This window comes from Anoplophora glabripennis, unplaced genomic scaffold (genome assembly GCF_000390285.2).
Source record: "Anoplophora glabripennis isolate ALB-LARVAE unplaced genomic scaffold, Agla_2.0 scaffold614, whole genome shotgun sequence".
Lineage (NCBI taxonomy): Eukaryota > Metazoa > Arthropoda > Insecta > Coleoptera > Cerambycidae > Anoplophora > Anoplophora glabripennis.
The window spans coordinates 251,800-269,272 of NW_019416778.1; the positions used below are offsets into that span (position 1 = coordinate 251,800).

The 17,473-nt window shown below is 33.6% G+C and overlaps 1 protein-coding gene across 1 annotated transcript in view; it reads left to right on the top strand.

Moving 5' to 3' along the window:
• Nucleotides 1-17,473, top strand: part of LOC108911084 (venom dipeptidyl peptidase 4) — a 53,220-nt gene that overhangs the window by 16,244 nt on the left and 19,503 nt on the right. Inside the window, exons 5-9 of the mRNA XM_018715919.2 lie at nt 3,290-3,342; nt 3,542-3,741; nt 8,470-8,639; nt 14,256-14,480; nt 14,537-14,757. Coding sequence (XP_018571435.1) covers nt 3,290-3,342; nt 3,542-3,741; nt 8,470-8,639; nt 14,256-14,480; nt 14,537-14,757 — 869 coding nt within the window. The remainder of the gene's footprint in view (nt 1-3,289; nt 3,343-3,541; nt 3,742-8,469; nt 8,640-14,255; nt 14,481-14,536; nt 14,758-17,473) is intronic.

A 17,473-nucleotide genomic window follows, 5' to 3' on the forward strand; every position in this document is an offset into this window, starting at 1 on the left:
AGCAACAACGGATTTTACATACTAAAATATTACAATTTAACTTAATTTACCATAGTCCAAGAATTGATACTTAAAAAGATAGGTACAAGGCGTTAAGACGAAAAACCTTTTCAAAATTACAGATATTGCACAAATTTTGGAGATCGGAGGTTCTCTGAGACAACGAATTCGAGTCCAATCTTGCTGTTACTTATTAGAGGGCACCACTTGTGGCACTTTCCAAGTCTTTAAAATGTCATAACTTTTTTGCTCCTTGGCATGTTTTTTTATACAAAAAATATACCTTGTAAGTACCGCTACAGGTAACCATTTTTGATATATTAACCTTTAAGGTTCCCAGTGAAACGAATTTAAATTATTTCATATAGGAAAGTATGCACTTTTCCAAAGCAGGCTTTGAAAAACAAAAATTAATAAATGATGTTTTCAAACTTGGCAACCATCAAACATACTTGTTTGGTAGCATTTTGAGCGTTGTTTCATAAAAACTCGGGCAAAAGTAAGTTGAAACTTCTAAGACACAAACTATTTTCTAATACAAATATGACATGATAAACGTATACGAACAAGATGATTTTAATGGTTTCGGAGCTCAGCGCCGATATTGAAGTTGTATCCAAACAGAAGGCAGCCAGATTTTAAGATCGATATAATGTAAGAAGCCTGAAAACCATTCCTCCAGAACAGGAAGAAGAAATTTTGGTCCAAGTTGCAGATAACCCGAAGATAAGTATTAGGCGCATGGCTACGGAAACTGTATTACGTAAATCAATAATACATAGGATATTTCATCAGGAAAAGCTTTATCTTTTACGAATGTACATGTGTTGTTTATGGATGAAGCTACGTTTATACGTAGGAACTTTAGGAACAAACATACGTGAGAGTCGTGAGACAGAAAATCCGTACATAGTAGCCGAACGTCACTTCCAACATTAATTAAACTTACCATTTGATGTACAGTTACTGGACTATACGAATTACCGCCTGCGTTAAACGGCGAATTATACTCAAATTTCCTCCAAAATCAGCTACCCAATTTCTCGGGCGAATTACCATTGAACTTAATGCATACGTTTTTCATTCAGGATGTCTCTCCAGCACATTTTTCTATTCCACTGAGCAATTACTCTCTTGTCTGTTTCTCTGGTCGCTGGATAGTTTGTGGGAGCCAAACGCCTTGGCCTACGCGGAGCCCCCATTTTAATCCAAAATATTTTTTCGTATGTGGATACATATTATTATATTATGCATGAATTGATAATAAATGCTTGAGAGGAATTATGGCAGCAAATTGAAAATTTCGTGAATTAAAATCAGGAGATCATAAATGCATCGAAGTAAACGAAAACCACTTCCAACAGTTGTTACAGTATTGTCTTTTATTTAAAAGTTTGGTTTCTTTCCTGTCAGCATTTAAATTTAATAAATCAAAAAATCTAAAAAAGATAATTAAATAATAATCTTCTTTTCACTCTAAATTATTAATTTTTGTGACGATTACTTTTATTAAATTAATTTTTTAAAGCCTACCTACCTTGGTAAAGTATACATACGGCCCTATAACATATGATTTAAATTCGTTGCATTGGAAACTTTAAAGCTACATTGTAAAAAAATTTCACTCAAATTTCACTCAATTTTACTCGATAATGTATCAATTTCTGTCCACACCCGATTGAGTGAAATTTTCTCTATTAGTATGAGTACAACTGAGTGAGTTCTACTCAAATGCAAGTTACTGCTAACTATCAATTGAGTGACTTTTGACTCTGTGCTGAGTATACAAAAACCAATTTAGAGTTGACTTTTTCTCTAATATGATTTAATTATATATTATTGAATTTTTTACTCATACTTGGTTTTTAATTAACTAAATATTGAGTTGCAAAAATAAATCACTCATAACTGATTAATTAGGAGATACAGTGTTCAAATTTATTAGACGCTATACAGCGTGTTCTTCAAATGATGAACTTTGAAATTAGGAGAGATATTGTAAAAATAATATTTCAAATCTACATTTTTTTTTGATAGTATATTATATTAACCCTTGAGATGAAAATCGGTATTTTTTTGTAATTTATTAAATTTGTATAATTTTTGGGTAAAAGCCATATTATTTGAAATTAGGTCTATTAATGTTACAATTTACTTAATAAATGCTTCCATATTATTAACGTTTGGAGTAGTTTTGCACTTTATATTTTCTCGAAATTTTATTTTAAATAAATCATTGTTTTAGAGACAATAATTAGGTCTCGATTGGTTCACTGATCGGATAAATAAATTGCCATAAACTATTACACGTTACAAATACGTAATTATAGATAACAATTTACTATCCGTGTATTTAGCAAAATCTTAATCGAGACTTCATATATTGTCTTTAATTATTGTAATTAAATCACTACATTTAAATACAATTTTCACTAGAATAACCAGATAAACCAATACTTGTCCAACTCCAAAGCACACCATACGCCATACTGCCATCCACCACACCACGGTCACGAGATAACCTAATGGGACGATGGAAACAGACAAAGAATGCATCTGGATATGAGAAAGGGTGGGATCACTGAGTAATGAGGACATTTACTCTGATTTAGGTACAAGTGCACCAAATACGAGTTTACGTGAAGAATTTAGTTAAGGACCTATATTTGAATGAAAGTACTCAGTTTTTGTTTAAATGTAATCACAAATGAGTAAAATAATCACAAATGAGTAAAATGATAATATTTATTGAGTGAAAATGTACTCAATGATTACACTCAATGGATCCACTCCGAACCTTTATTGCTTTCACTCACACCGATTTTTTACAGTGTGAATATCTCGAAAATGGTTACTCGTAACGACACTTGGAGGGTATATCCATTTTTACGCGAAAAAGTAGGAAGATGGAAAAAAATCAAAGAGGATAAACAGAGAATACAGAAGAGAATATACCGAGGAGCAAAAAGGTTAGGACATTTTAAATATACGCAAAATGTCGCAAATAGTGCTCTCTAATAAGTAAGAGCAAAAATATGTTGGATTTTGAATTCGTCGCGTGACCTCCATGAATTCCCAATCTCTAAAATTTAAGCAATATCTGTTCGTAATTTTGAAAAGGTTGTTTAAAAATAATAAAAACACATTTTTCACCTTGACGCTCTGTATCTTTTAGGTATTATTTCTTGGATAAGTTAAGGTAAGTTAAGTCGTAATATTTTACTGTGTAGGATCCGCTGTTGCTCCATGTACCATTATATATGGGAATACTGTATACTTGCTTGTTTAGGTTTTCAGGCATTCCACTACATCCCTCTTCACGGTATACGATATTAGCAATCAGTAAGTATAAAATTTAAAGATTCATTTTTGTTAATAGAATTCGATTGATCCTTTGACTTTTTTTAAGAACCTAAATATTTATTGTTACGACATAAAATTATGATTCGACTGACAATAGTAAAAATTTCAATTTAATAATAACTCCGCAACAAGAAGCAAATATTTAAAGATAATGGATGTTTTTTTTTTATTATTTTAGGACCTACTACGATATTGCCGATCTGAAACCAATTCAACTAGCAACATTTGCTCCCACAGGACATGGCCTAGTGTACGTTTATGAGAATAACATTTACTATCTGGAGGATTTTGCTGTCGACACCTCTAATCCTATAATTGTTACAAATATAGGAGAACCGGGAGTCATTTATTGTGGCGTTCCCGATTGGGTATACGAAGGTAATACTAAAATGATTACTAAATTGAATTTCACTACCATAAATATCCGTTTGCATTAAACGGTATTAAAATGTTAACGGTATATCTGAAAATGTTACGATATGACGTTAATATATTCTATCTAATCAGTATTTTAACAACTCTTTCGTGATAACACGCAATTGTATTATGCCGAACTTTAGTTAAAGAAGATTGCTTTTATTTTCCAGGAAAAAGCGACCTACAGTTAATGCAAAGTATTTGAACATTCAAGAAAAATAAATAAAAAGGTCAATTTCTGGAAGAGCAATTAATGTTAAGTAAAGGTGAATCTATAACAGCATTCTTTTTCTAGTTTAGTTACAGCTTGTGAATATGGGCGTTATAAAGTCTTCACGTTATCTTGGTGGCTCATGTGGATCAACTTTTTAAGAAACTGGTCCCATCATAAGTCATTCTACACATACATTTACATTCGCAAAATTCGTTTTCGAAGATCTGCTCGTTAAAGAGCAACTCATATCTATGCATTATTATACATACTATCAAAATTTTGACTGGTTACCACATTAAGTACTTCATTGTTATCTATATTATTTATGAGCAAGTGCAACGCAAACATTCATTTGTGTTTGATGTATTACTTTTAATACCTTTTAGTTGTTGCAATATATCGACTACCATACAGTGAAAATCAGTATTTTGAACCAAGAATGGTGTATATGACTATACTTTAATCATAAACTAAGTAACATTTCTACACTTAATTAAACGCTTGCTTAAAGCAGGAGAGTTTATTTTTAATTTGAAATATACAGGGTGTCTCACATTTAAATAGCAGGACTTCAGGAATCAGTAGACCTCATTTTGAGTCTAAAAGTTCCTATATATATATGGGTCCTAAAACACTTCGTTTCTGAGATACAGGGCGTTCAATTTTTTTTTGTTTTATTTATTTATTTTTTAACTAAATAACCGCTGACAAAAAAAATCATCATGTTGCGGCGAAAGACTTAGTATTTGAGGGCAAATAATTTGACACAGAAAATCATCGCATATTAGTTCCAGTGGTGGAGATAGAGGGGTCTCTATGCATATTTTTATAAAAAAAAGTATAGCCGATTTGATATTTTGCAAATGTTTTCGAAAAATATGAAAGAGCATTCAATTTTACCCAGAAAAGGCCCTCTTGTCCAAAGTCGATAGGAGGTGGCGTTTTCAAGAAAAACCGAAAATACTGTTTAGAAGTCAAATTAAGAAAAACCGAAAATACTGTTTAGAAATCAAATCAGACTTGAAATGTCATTCTAATATTGACATTTGCGCTTATTTTATTATAGTTTCTAATTGTGTGTAGAGTATTAAAAAAAATTGCAACAAATTCAAAATGCCGTTTAAGTTTACGAACCAAGAATACGCAGATATTCACTTCATATACGGGTTTGCCAATGGGAACTCGGCAGAAGCTGCTAGGGAATATCGGAGACGATTTCCTAATAGAAGACAGCCGCATCCACACGTTTTTATTAATGTTCATCAACGTTTCGCTAATGACGGATTGAATCTGGTCCATAGGGATCGCAACATAATTAACGTTAATATTGGCAGAAATAGGAGGAATCAGCGAATCTTGCACGAATTTGACAGAGATCCCACGACGAGTACCAGAAAAATTTCCAGGATTATTGGTGTTTCCAGGTGCACTATTTCTAGAACATTAAGACGAGATCATAGACATCCCTACCACTTACAACCTGTTCAGGGTTTACGTCCGGGTGACGAGGAACATAGAATAGCTTTTTCTCGGTGGATTCTTAACTCAATTGAAAACGACGGAAATTTTTTATCACACATATTATGGACCGACGAGTCATGTTTTACTCGTCGAGGTGTGACAAATTTACACAATCAGCATGAGTGGGCACATGAAAACCCGCATGCAATCAGACCACGAAATTTTCAGCACGAATTTAGTGTTAATATTTGGCTCGGCGTTTATAACAATTGTCTTTTCGGCCCTTACATCTTACCTCAACGACTGAATTCTGCGAATTTCTTAGAGTTCTTAGAGACCGAGAGTGCCAACATGTGGGAGGAAATTCCTCTGAATTTAAGAATGCGAGCATGGTTTCAACTTGATGGCTGTCCAGCTCATTTTGGCCGAAATGTCAGGAACTGGTTGAACACCCACTTTCCCGAAAAATGGATTGGCCGCGGGGGTATCGTTGCATGGCCTCCCCGATCCCCTGATCTGACACCCCTAGATTTTTTCCTCTGGGGTTTTATTAAAGAGAGAGTTTATACCACTACTGTGGACACAAGGGATGAACTTATTCGTCGGATTCGGAACGCATGCAGTGAAATCAGAGACAATAACTTAATTCAAATGAGACGTTCTATTCAGCGTCGGTGTCAGTTATGTATCGAAGAAAATGGTTTACATTTCGAACATTTGCTTTGATGTAATATGGTTTTCGTTATTTATTTTTGTATTTATTTTCATTTAATTAATTAAAAACAATTTTAACCGAATTTTTGAACTACATATTTAATTTAGTTGTAACACAATGTTTAAAAATTATTATTTGACTTCTAAACAGTATTTTCGGTTTTTCTTGAAAACGCCACCTCCTATCGACTTTGGACAAGAGGGCCTTTTCTGGGTAAAATTGAATGCTCTTTCATATTTTTCGAAAACATTTGCAAAATATCAAATCGGCTATACTTTTTTTTATAAAAATATGCATAGAGACCCCTCTATCTCCACCACTGGAACTAATATGCGATGATTTTCTGTGTCAAATTATTTGCCCTCAAATACTAAGTCTTTCGCCGCAACATGATGATTTTTTTTGTCAGCGGTTATTTAGTTAAAAAATAAATAAATAAAACAAAAATAAAATTGAACGCCCTGTATCTCAGAAACGAAGCGTTTTAGGACCCATATATATAGGAACTTTTAGACTCAAAACGAGGTCTTCTACTGATTCCTGAAGTCCTGCTATTTAAATGTGAGACACTGTATATTAAAATAAATATATTCTTGATCGATATATTAATTTTATCTTTGAACTCTAATACATATATTCTCGAAACAGTTTCTTGTTTTCATCACTTAGTTTTTCTCTTTTAATGGCAAACTTATAAATTGTACATAAATAAATTCTTCTTGAATGATCATTTGTTACCGCAAATTATTTTTCAACTCAAAATTTGTAATGATCCATAAAATAGGTCTGTTCAGAATTTTCCAACAGCTTGCGTTAGACTATAGAAAAATCCTTGATTTAAATGATAAATTTGGCCAAACTTTAATGGCGTATTCTACCGATGAAAATAATCAAGTTTTGCCCCATAAAATTTTTTTATAGGACGCTTCCCTACGGAGATACAAGGTGTTAAAAGTTTTCTATAACTTCACTGGCAAAAAAGATTGAGTGATAAAATTTGGGGGATGACATTTTTTAGTAGGGAATATTTATTCATGGATAACTTATTCCAAAATATATACTCCAGTGGCGTAGTTATTGGAGGAGTAGGGGACTTTAAAAAAAAAATCGTACGCCATTGGTTTTTTAGTGTTCTTGGAAATAGTCTAATCGACTTTACCTGAAGAATACTTGAAGAATTTCATTCATAGCTGAGACACACTCACTAAAGAAAACAAACCCAGCTGACAATGTGTTCCCAAACGATTTGATAATCCTTTTGTATCTATTTTGGAATCCTTACGCTTTTTCCGTAGCAGGAACAAATTTCTTCGGTGTTTTCTGATTCATTTTCAATGTCTAGAAGAACGTCTAAGTCTATAAGATCTGCTTAATTAGGTCTATTTCTGACCGTTTGATTAGTAGAAATAGACTAAATAGTTTTCTTCTGGCAATCAAATTATAGATATCAATACCCTTGTCAGAATCGATTCTTTGAACTCGTTTAAGATTCCGATTCGGATGGTATAGGAGTTGACAAATGCGCACTCAGTTCCGTTCTTCGGCAACCATTAATTCATATTTATTTATTTTGTACAAAAATAGCAGGTAGTGGAAAAGGTTGAAATTTCATCCCTGTTTCGAGTCACCATTAATCAGCGTGATGCGACTTTTACAATTCCCGGAACAAAATCGATATTAATACCTTAGGAGTCGAATCATTCGAATCCAACTCTTGTATCCTTTGGTACGATTGGATCAGAAACGGCATAGCTCTATTGAATAGAGATGTACATGTCCATTTATGATTATTTCGCTTAAAACTATTCTTGTCGTTCTTCAACTACTATCATTACTCTTATCTCCCTCTCTCTCCACTATGACTATAGTAACAAGAATGAGTTGCATCCTGTCATAACAGATGATATCGAAGAATTTCCTACAATTTCGTGTTCTCAAATTGTCTATTTTTTAAACATTTTACAAGTATTCCAAACAGAGCCATTTTTCTGGTGTTGCACTTCAAATTTTGAGTCTTACATTTAGTACCAAAATGTAATAGTCTCCATTTATTTAATATCCTAACTAAAAAAACATTTTTTACATAGATCTTCAGGAATTTCAAACATTTAACTTGCTATTTTTTTTTTATAAATTTGACCTTTCTAAGGTATTCCAATGCTATATTTAGACAATAATAATTCAGCTTCTGAAAACGTGCCTGTTGCATTACGTAAAGCGGAAAAAAATTGACTCAGATTTCACAGCTCCCGCTGCTAGTGAATTTTTATGCATCATTGTTTATTTATTTTTTTTGCAGAGGAAGTTTTTGGCAGCGGTTCTGCACTATGGATGTCCCCAAATGCGACACACATTGCCTATGCTACTTTCCAGGATGAAAATGTTACAGATTTCACTTATTATCTCTATGGAACACCTGGATCTCTGGATTCACAATATCCTACGGAAGCCACAATTAAGTATCCAAAAGTATGTGCCTTTAGATATACGAGTAGATTTTGACTCAACTTAAACGAAATTGAAATTCAGAATTAAGAAATACATTACTTACATAAAATGTCAAATTAATTATATTTTATTCAGAAGAAAATATCTTATTACGGTACTCTCATATACGGGGAATATATCCGAAAATATGTGGTTAAGACTTTCTTCAATGAAAGTATTGTTTATTTATTTTTTTCTTTTCAGTGTTGGTAAAAAAAATTAAGTGTCATTAAATTATTAACAAAACGAATTCTTGACTTTTCTTCAGTATAAAGCTTCATACTTCAGTCGGCAGAGGCCGAAAAGTTACTGTTGGTGACATTTTCTTGATAACTCGGAAATAACTACACAGGTCTACTTTAAATGTTGAGTATAATAACAGGCTAATTTGCTGACAAAGTATTTTATCAGGAAAAAAAGTTATTAACAATTTAATCGTGAAAAAAATTTTTTTTAGTAGTTTTCTTTAAATAACTCAGCGGGATGACTTTGTACGAAAAAATGCTTAGGACATGATTTTGTTCGTAATAAAAATAGCTACAAAATGGCGGTGGTCCGATTACGAAATTTGCAATAACAAAGCCGTGAGATTGAAAAAACGGTATAAAACGTCAATTTTTTTAAGTTGCTGTAAAAATGTCAATTATAAACAAAAAGTGATAAAACTTTCGAAAACTATAGTTCAATATATATACAATAATGACGCTAAAGCCGAAAATCAGGAGAGCAAAACTTTTTGTTCTATAAGGTGTTATACATTCATCGGCATCTGAAACTCGAAACTTTGCCAAATTTGTTCGAAGCTTTGCTGACACTTGAAATTTGGTACACACATAGTGTAAATATGCAGAAACCAAAAGCAATTTGCAAAATTCAAGTATCTTCATTTTTGCAGTTTTGGTAAGGTTTTATACGTCACCCTAGTTTTATACGTCACCGTTTTTTTAATTTTTGGACGTATATTTATGTATATTTATAAAATATTCCATTACGGTAGATTAGCCAGCATAATTACCTACAATTTAAAAAAATATATATTTTCATCGTTTAGATCCTAAGCTACTTAACATTTTGCGCCTGTTAGCCGTAGTCGTACATTATTCAACATATTAACATAAAACAAAATCGTACGTGTGGGGTAAACCTTTAACTTTAAGTAAACAATTGTTTAAATTTACTGTTGCATATTTCTAATAGTATACAAGCGCCGAAGAGCGGAGCTCGCGCTCGAAAATGAAAAGTTAAAGGTTTACCCCACACGTACGATTTTGTTTTATGTTAATATGTTGAATAATGTACGACTACGGCTAACAGGCGCAAAATGTTAAGTAGCTTAGGATCTAAACGATGAAAATATATATTTTTTTAAATTGTAGGTAATTATGCTGGCTAATCTACCGTAATGGAATATTTTATAAATATACATAAATATACGTCCAAAAATTAAAAAAACGGTGACGTATAAAACTAGGGTGACGTATAAAACCTTACCAAAACTGCAAAAATGAAGATACTTGAATTTTGCAAATTGCTTTTGGTTTCTGCATATTTACACTATGTGTGTACCAAATTTCAAGTGTCAGCAAAGCTTCGAACAAATTTGGCAAAGTTTCGAGTTTCAGATGCCGATGAATGTATAACACCTTATAGAACAAAAAGTTTTGCTCTCCTGATTTTCGGCTTTAGCGTCATTATTGTATATATATTGAACTATAGTTTTCGAAAGTTTTATCACTTTTTGTTTATAATTGACATTTTTACAGCAACTTAAAAAAATTGGCGTTTTATACCGTTTTTTCAATCTCACGGCTTTGTTATTGCAAATTTCGTAATCGGACCACCGCCATTTTGTAGCTATTTTTATTACGAACAAAATCATGTCCTAAGCATTTTTTCGTACAAAGTCATCCCGCTGAGTTATTTAAAGAAAACTACTAAAAAAAATTTTTTTCACGATTAAATTGTTAATAACTTTTTTTCCTGATAAAATACTTTGTCAGCAAATTAGTCAGTTATTGTACTCATCATTTAAAGTAGACCTGTGTAATTATTTCCGGGTTATCAAGGTTTGACACGCGCCGAACCTCTATCAACTGGACTATCAACATTGAAGTACATAGTAACTAACATTTCCTCTTTCTGATTTAGATCCTTTCTAAAGAGAAAATTATCCATTTCTTTAATTATCATACTAACGTAACTAGCTGTAATTTCGTAAAATCGATACTGAATAATTTCAACTATTATGTTGTGATGAGGTACATCAGCACATGCCATTATAGACCAGGCAATAAAGAACGATTTACCCCAAAATATCTAGATTTTCGCGTCCCGGTCCGATTTTAATGCGGTTTTTTGCATTTTGTTCAGAAAGACCGTCGGAAAAAAGTCCCGCCTTTTTTATTATCCGGAAGTGGCGGCATCGCATCCGAGAAACTTGCCAAAGTTCATGAAATACCGCAAAAATTGGTACTCGGGGGTTTTGGGGGGCGCAGAATTCGAATATGCATATATCCAGTCCACCCGACCCCCCGGGGGGCGACTTCCGGCCGCCTGGGGGGCGCGGGGGGTTTGAAATGTAATGTTCTCGAAATGACTGGAAAAATGTATCCCGGGGGTTTTCGCGGGTGCTGATTCCGAATCTGAGGGTGAAAAATATCCCCTGTGCTCGTGATTGATGATTTTCCATTAATTTATATTCATCCTTCTTCCTTTCACCAAAATAATCAGAAATAGTCATCGGATGCATTTGGCAGGGTCAGATTCGGAATCAGCATCCAGGCGGCCGGAAGTCGCCCCCGGGGGGTCGGGTGGACTGGATATATGCATATTCGAATTCTGCGCCCCCCAAAACCCCCGAGTACCAATTTTTGCGGTATTTCATGAACTTTGGCAAGTTTCTCAGATTCGATGCCGCCACTTCCGGATAATAAAAAAGGCGGGACTTTTTTCCGACAGTCTTTCTGAACAAAATGCAAAAAACCGCATTAAAATCGGACCGGGCCGCGAAAATCTAGATATTTTTCTCTTTATTGCCTGGTCTATTACGACAGCACACAGTAATGTGTCATAAGTTATATAAAATCCTAATATAGCTAAATATTTAATAAAAAAGTTTTAGTTAGTAGTTTAGTAGTTTTATAAAAATACTAAGCATCCATCGGATTCTAATTATTTTTTTAAATTCCTCTTAATAGTTTGTTATGAAATTAAAATCACTTTTCTAGATATTTCTCATGAAGGCATTGTTTCCGATTAGTTGCGGAATTGTTGCTGTAACGGTTGTTTATTGCAATAACAGTGTTTGGTAACATTTTGTCTTTGATTGCTAGACTATATGTAAATTAAGTAAAGTATTGGGATCTAATTACGATACAAGCATTACAAGAAGATATACAGGGTGTTTGTATGTGCCGGATGTTTAATACTTAATAGTACAGATCAAAATTAACGAAAAAGTTATGTACACCTAGGATCCTATACTTATTAGTTTTGTAAAGTCAAAATCAAAGTTTACAAAATAATTCAAATGCCAGTAATGTCCAAAAATGTTAGTTTTTAAGTGTAATAATAATTTACGTCTCCAAATATCACTTTATTTTATTAAAAAATATTAAAAATTTCTGGCTCTAATTATTGTGATTAATTTTCTGTTGTTTTTATTGTTTCCCGAACTGGGGACTCTCCACAAAATGCCAGCAGTAGTTGAGATTTCAGTTGTTGGTTGATTAGAAACTGTTACTGTCAGTTGACTAGAATGTGTTACTTATCGTGCCTTTTGGTTGATTATATTCAGATTAGTACTGTACAACTATGTGTGCAATATTTTGGTTATATTGTGTTTACCATACGTAAATATCACAATTTGTGGAGAAGTAAAATACAACTCTTGTATGTTTGGTAACCGGTACCCAGATACACTAATACAGAGTGTTAATGAACTTATGTCAAATATTTTTGCCACATGTTCGTTATTTCAAAATGAGGTAAATACACGGATTTGTGTTGAGTAAAATGTAATTTTAAAATCTGACTTACTTCAACATTGCAAGGAATGACCTTTTGAGAACTACTGATTTTCATAGATGTTCGATGTACATACCCACCATTTGCTTGCACACAAGCTTCAGCGCGACATATCCAATTCGCTCGGACGGTTTGCAACATTGCCACGTCCTCTCAATCGTATTAAAAGCTTCGATGTCGCAGTTGGCCGATGTCACGAACTTCCGTTGGATACATAACACCACAAAAAGAAGTGTAAAGGGGTGGGGGGGGTAGGGGGCATCTAACTAGGCTGCTGAGTTTCTCGTAATGTCCGCCATACAACAGGATGCAAAATATTTACTTGCTGTGCGATATTTCTGGTGCACGTAGTTCAGGATATCTTGCATGGTACACTGATAAGCTCTGTGAGCATTTTCGTTTGCTTGGCCATAAATTATGAGCATATCATAGTATTCGCGATTGCTAAATAAATGGGCCATTTTCAAAAGAAAACTTGGAAATATAGCTATTAAATGTACTCTCGAAAAACAGCACAGCAATCACTGTAACAGGTATTAAAAACTGATTTTCTAATACAGTCCGGCTTCATAAGAAACGTACAAACTCGTAAAAAGTGTTACAGAATTTTTTTTAAGTACTCGCCGCGAGAAAATACATGTATTTCAGCAGTTCCAAAACAGTTTTAAACACGTTTTTGTTAAGTTTTTTTTCTATGACCTTAAACTTCCAATACAAGTTTGTGACATCAGTTAACTCAGGTTTTGCTACTTTTTCACACCTTTAAATTTTTGACATAAGTTCATTAACACCCTGTATATTAGGTTATTTGTATTATCCCTGGCTCTGAACGATGACCATAACGTAAAATTCTCATTGCAGACAAAAAGACAGATTTGCCAATCAAACGAATACTCATTTAGGCTTTAATTGGGTACCAGGAAATAATTTTTGCCGCTGCTTAGGTAATAGGAATCATAAGGAAATTTTTCAGCCTATACCAGACACTTGAATTCGTAGAATACGTGCCTGTTTAGAATGTGGCTGTAAAACATAATAAATAATTTGGTCGTTGCAGAAAATGCAATATGTTTATACCTTTAAGTTCTCTACAAATGGGTAACTTCTTTATATCAATTTTACGAAAAAAAGGTATTCTTTATAAAAAGTTCTGCTTTTTGAAAAAATGGTAATAAATTTTTCAAACTTGAGATAGCATATACTGGGTGGCCAAAAATTAAATTTGACAAGGGAAAAGCACAATTAATTTTTATTTTAGAGAAAAATGTAATGGGAAAATGCTACTTGGAATTAAAAATTAAGTCTAAGTTTAGATTCGTAATGTCCTTCTATTTTTTTGTCCATTCTCCCAGGTTGTCTATAAATAGGTGACTTTTTCATTATCAATTTGACGAAAAATATTTAAGAAATTTAAATAACGTTCTCTATTTAATATAACATGAAAAAAGTATGGTCCAATTACTATATCTTTATAAATCCCACACCATCATTTGTTTTAAATGAGTACTGACCACGAGTCGGAATAGTGAAATTAGGATGAACATCACTCCACCAACGACAATTTTATTTTAGGTAGGAACCACGAATCCACTTGTGATTGTGTACTTATACGACATAAACGCAAACACTACCGTAGAATTCCAACTTCCATCTTCAATAGATAACAAAGAAACTAATGACTATGTGTTGTACGACCTGTCCTGGGTTTCTAATACGGAAATCGCCATGATTTCAACCAACAGAATTCAAAACGAGTCGATTATTATTAGATGTACATTAGACGGATTATGTGAAGAGGTACTTGTCCAGTTATTTAGACTAGCAGCTTTTGTGTTACGATGTAATTTTTGTAGGAAGAGAGTTACACAGAGGAAAATGGTTGGTTAGACGCGAAAATACCCAAATATAGCAAGGACGGTACCCAGAAACTGGAAATTTTGCCACAACCTGAAGGCGATGATAGATATTACCATATAGTACTTACTGATATTACAACAAAGAATAAAACCAGACTCACTCACGGAAAAAAACGTGTAACTTCACTTTATGGTTGGGATGAAGATCGGGGTTTGATGTGAGTATTTTTTGAATGTCAATAGCGGGACTTACGTATTGTTATACCTAAAATGTTTGTTTGAAAGTTCTGTTCTTGCATGTTATATTGCACCGCATAACTGAAGAAGGGTACAGATATGCTATTATTTTAATAATGTAGTAGTCGAGGACACTTAGATTAGTTTAAAAAAATACAATAATTCATTTTTATTGCCAGTATAAAAGGCTTAGGCTTATAACAAAGATAACAGGAAAGTAACTAATCCTTTGCATTACAAATTGAAAGTAATACTTTTGTTTAACAATTATATGTATAATAGTGCAAAATTAAAAAACAGATTCATCGGTTCATTAATCGACTCAGTGGGGGGAAGTCGGACCAGTTTGGATAAGACATGTGTACAGCAAAATATCATAGTTTATCTCCTTTTTTCGTATACAGCAACCGTTTGCATAAAAGCACTGACAATTAGTTAGGCCCAGTTTTTTCATTATTATCAGTGTCCCACATCTCCAGAATCTGACTAAGAATTAATTATTTTTTGTTTCTTAAATTATTTTACGGCGTTTTTTTTTTAGTTCATCTTATGTTCGGTAAATGTTTATTTTTAATTTTAAGTCTATGTTTTGTTGTAGTTTTTAGACGCACATTTACCCTCATGTTGCCTGAACAATAAATCACAGACTTTTTAGCATTACATTTTCCTTTTTCCTCTGCAAATACTACTTTTACTATATAAAAATGTAGCTTGGACTACCCTCCACAGAAAGACAGATCACCATCTTACACATGAACAATGATTTCAGTTGAATTTAGGGAACACTGACCAAACACAAATTTAAGTTCAAATTACCATCACAAACCGTTTAATCTAAATTTTCTATTTGTCTAAAAGTTTTAATCACACATACCCACGGGAAAAAGTCAATGTGATGTGTGACTAAACCACCATACCCAAACGTATTTGAGGTTGCTGAATCCGAATCCGGTGGCCGTTTGACGAAGTCAGCGCATGCTCAATGTTATTTGAAGGTATATTCTTGTTTTTTGTGGATAATACAATTTCTGACACCGGATTCAGAAGAGCAAGAAATTTTGCGTTATGGGCGTGATTGAGTAATTTTTTCATTTTCAAGGTTATTTGAAGGTTGTTGAGGGACAAATCCCCCTCTCGAACTTCTCAGGTATGTTGTCAGGATAACGAGATATCGGGAATATTACCTCTATAAAAGTTGTTTGGATCATCGGGCGCCACCACTTACCTGGAGTAAGGTGAGATTTAGTTTTCATGATTTTGAGGGCTTCTGGAATCTGGAATCTGAAATCTGTAGGGAGGGTAGCTTAAAAGCTACAACACTTAGGCCCTATTGGGTCCTTTGTACTTTCTCCCATTAGGAGATCAATTCATCTAAGCCGTTAACCAACGTATTAAAAGGAAAAAGGTTGCTCTCTCTAATATTGACTATAGAAGGCCAACGTTCTCCCAACAAGGATTCTCTTGTTGACGAGACAGCAGTGCATTTACATAGCACATGTAATACTGTCTTGTCTTCCTGTTCGCAACCCCTACACAGAGGTGTTTCACATTTCCTCATGTTGTGAAGGTGCTTCCTTAGCCAACAGTATCCAACTTCTTTATTGCCATTGCACCGCTCGTGTCCTTTGATCCAGCATACAGATATGCTGTTGGAAACTGACTATATGGCCATTACCAATGCCTGGTAACATTCCCATACTGACCTAGTCATTATCTTATGATTACGTAAGATCAGTAATGTTTGTCTACTATAGGATGTGTAGATTCCGGTAATTTTACCCACAGTACACCTACGGGAAATTTCTTAGGCGCTATGGTTATACTTGCTAATTCTGTTTGTATCACTATCACTGATATCGGATATGCAAGGATCTAGAGTATTCTAGAATTTGGGCCTACATATTCTCAGATTGTGACTTTAGTTTAGCAGTGAAGATATTTCAAATCCTACCTTCCCGAAAGGATGGTGTAACATGATCTATCCTACGGTATTCAGATCTACTACCTTTAAAACACAAGATTTGTACGTGAAATAACCTTAATCATGATCTTCAAAGTCACCAGTTGGTTGTCCCTAATAATGATCCAAACAACTTTTGTAAAGATCATTTTCCAGATATATGATCTTGAAAATGAAAAAATAAGTCACCACGTCTTCAAAGAAAAAAAAACAAGAGTTGACCTTCAAGTGACCTTGAATATGAGCTAACTTCGTCAAACGGACACCGGATTCGAATACAGCGACCCCAAAAAATGTAAGTATGGTGGTCTAGTCTATCATGCACTGATTTTTTTCCCCTGTGGGGCTGTAATCAATCATTTCATAAAACTCAACGAAACAAGGAAAAAATTGTTTATCGTGATATATATATACAGGGTGTTTTTGAATGGAGTAGCATAAATGATGTCAGTTTCAAAAGAACACGATCTGCAAAAAATCGCCTCAGTAAAATGTTCACCCCTGAAGAGATATGGGCCAACAAAGTTTCCAAAAAAATTATGAAAATTGGCTGTAATTTGAAAACCGAACAAGGTACAAATAACAATTTTTTTACAGGTTGTTTACTAATACAGATGCGAGTTTTCAACTATTTTTCGAAAATTTTAACCCCTCGAAAGGGGTTGAAATAACCACCCCTCAAGCCATTTTTTGCCATAACTTTTATATTTCGTAAAAACTCGATATCCAAAAATACG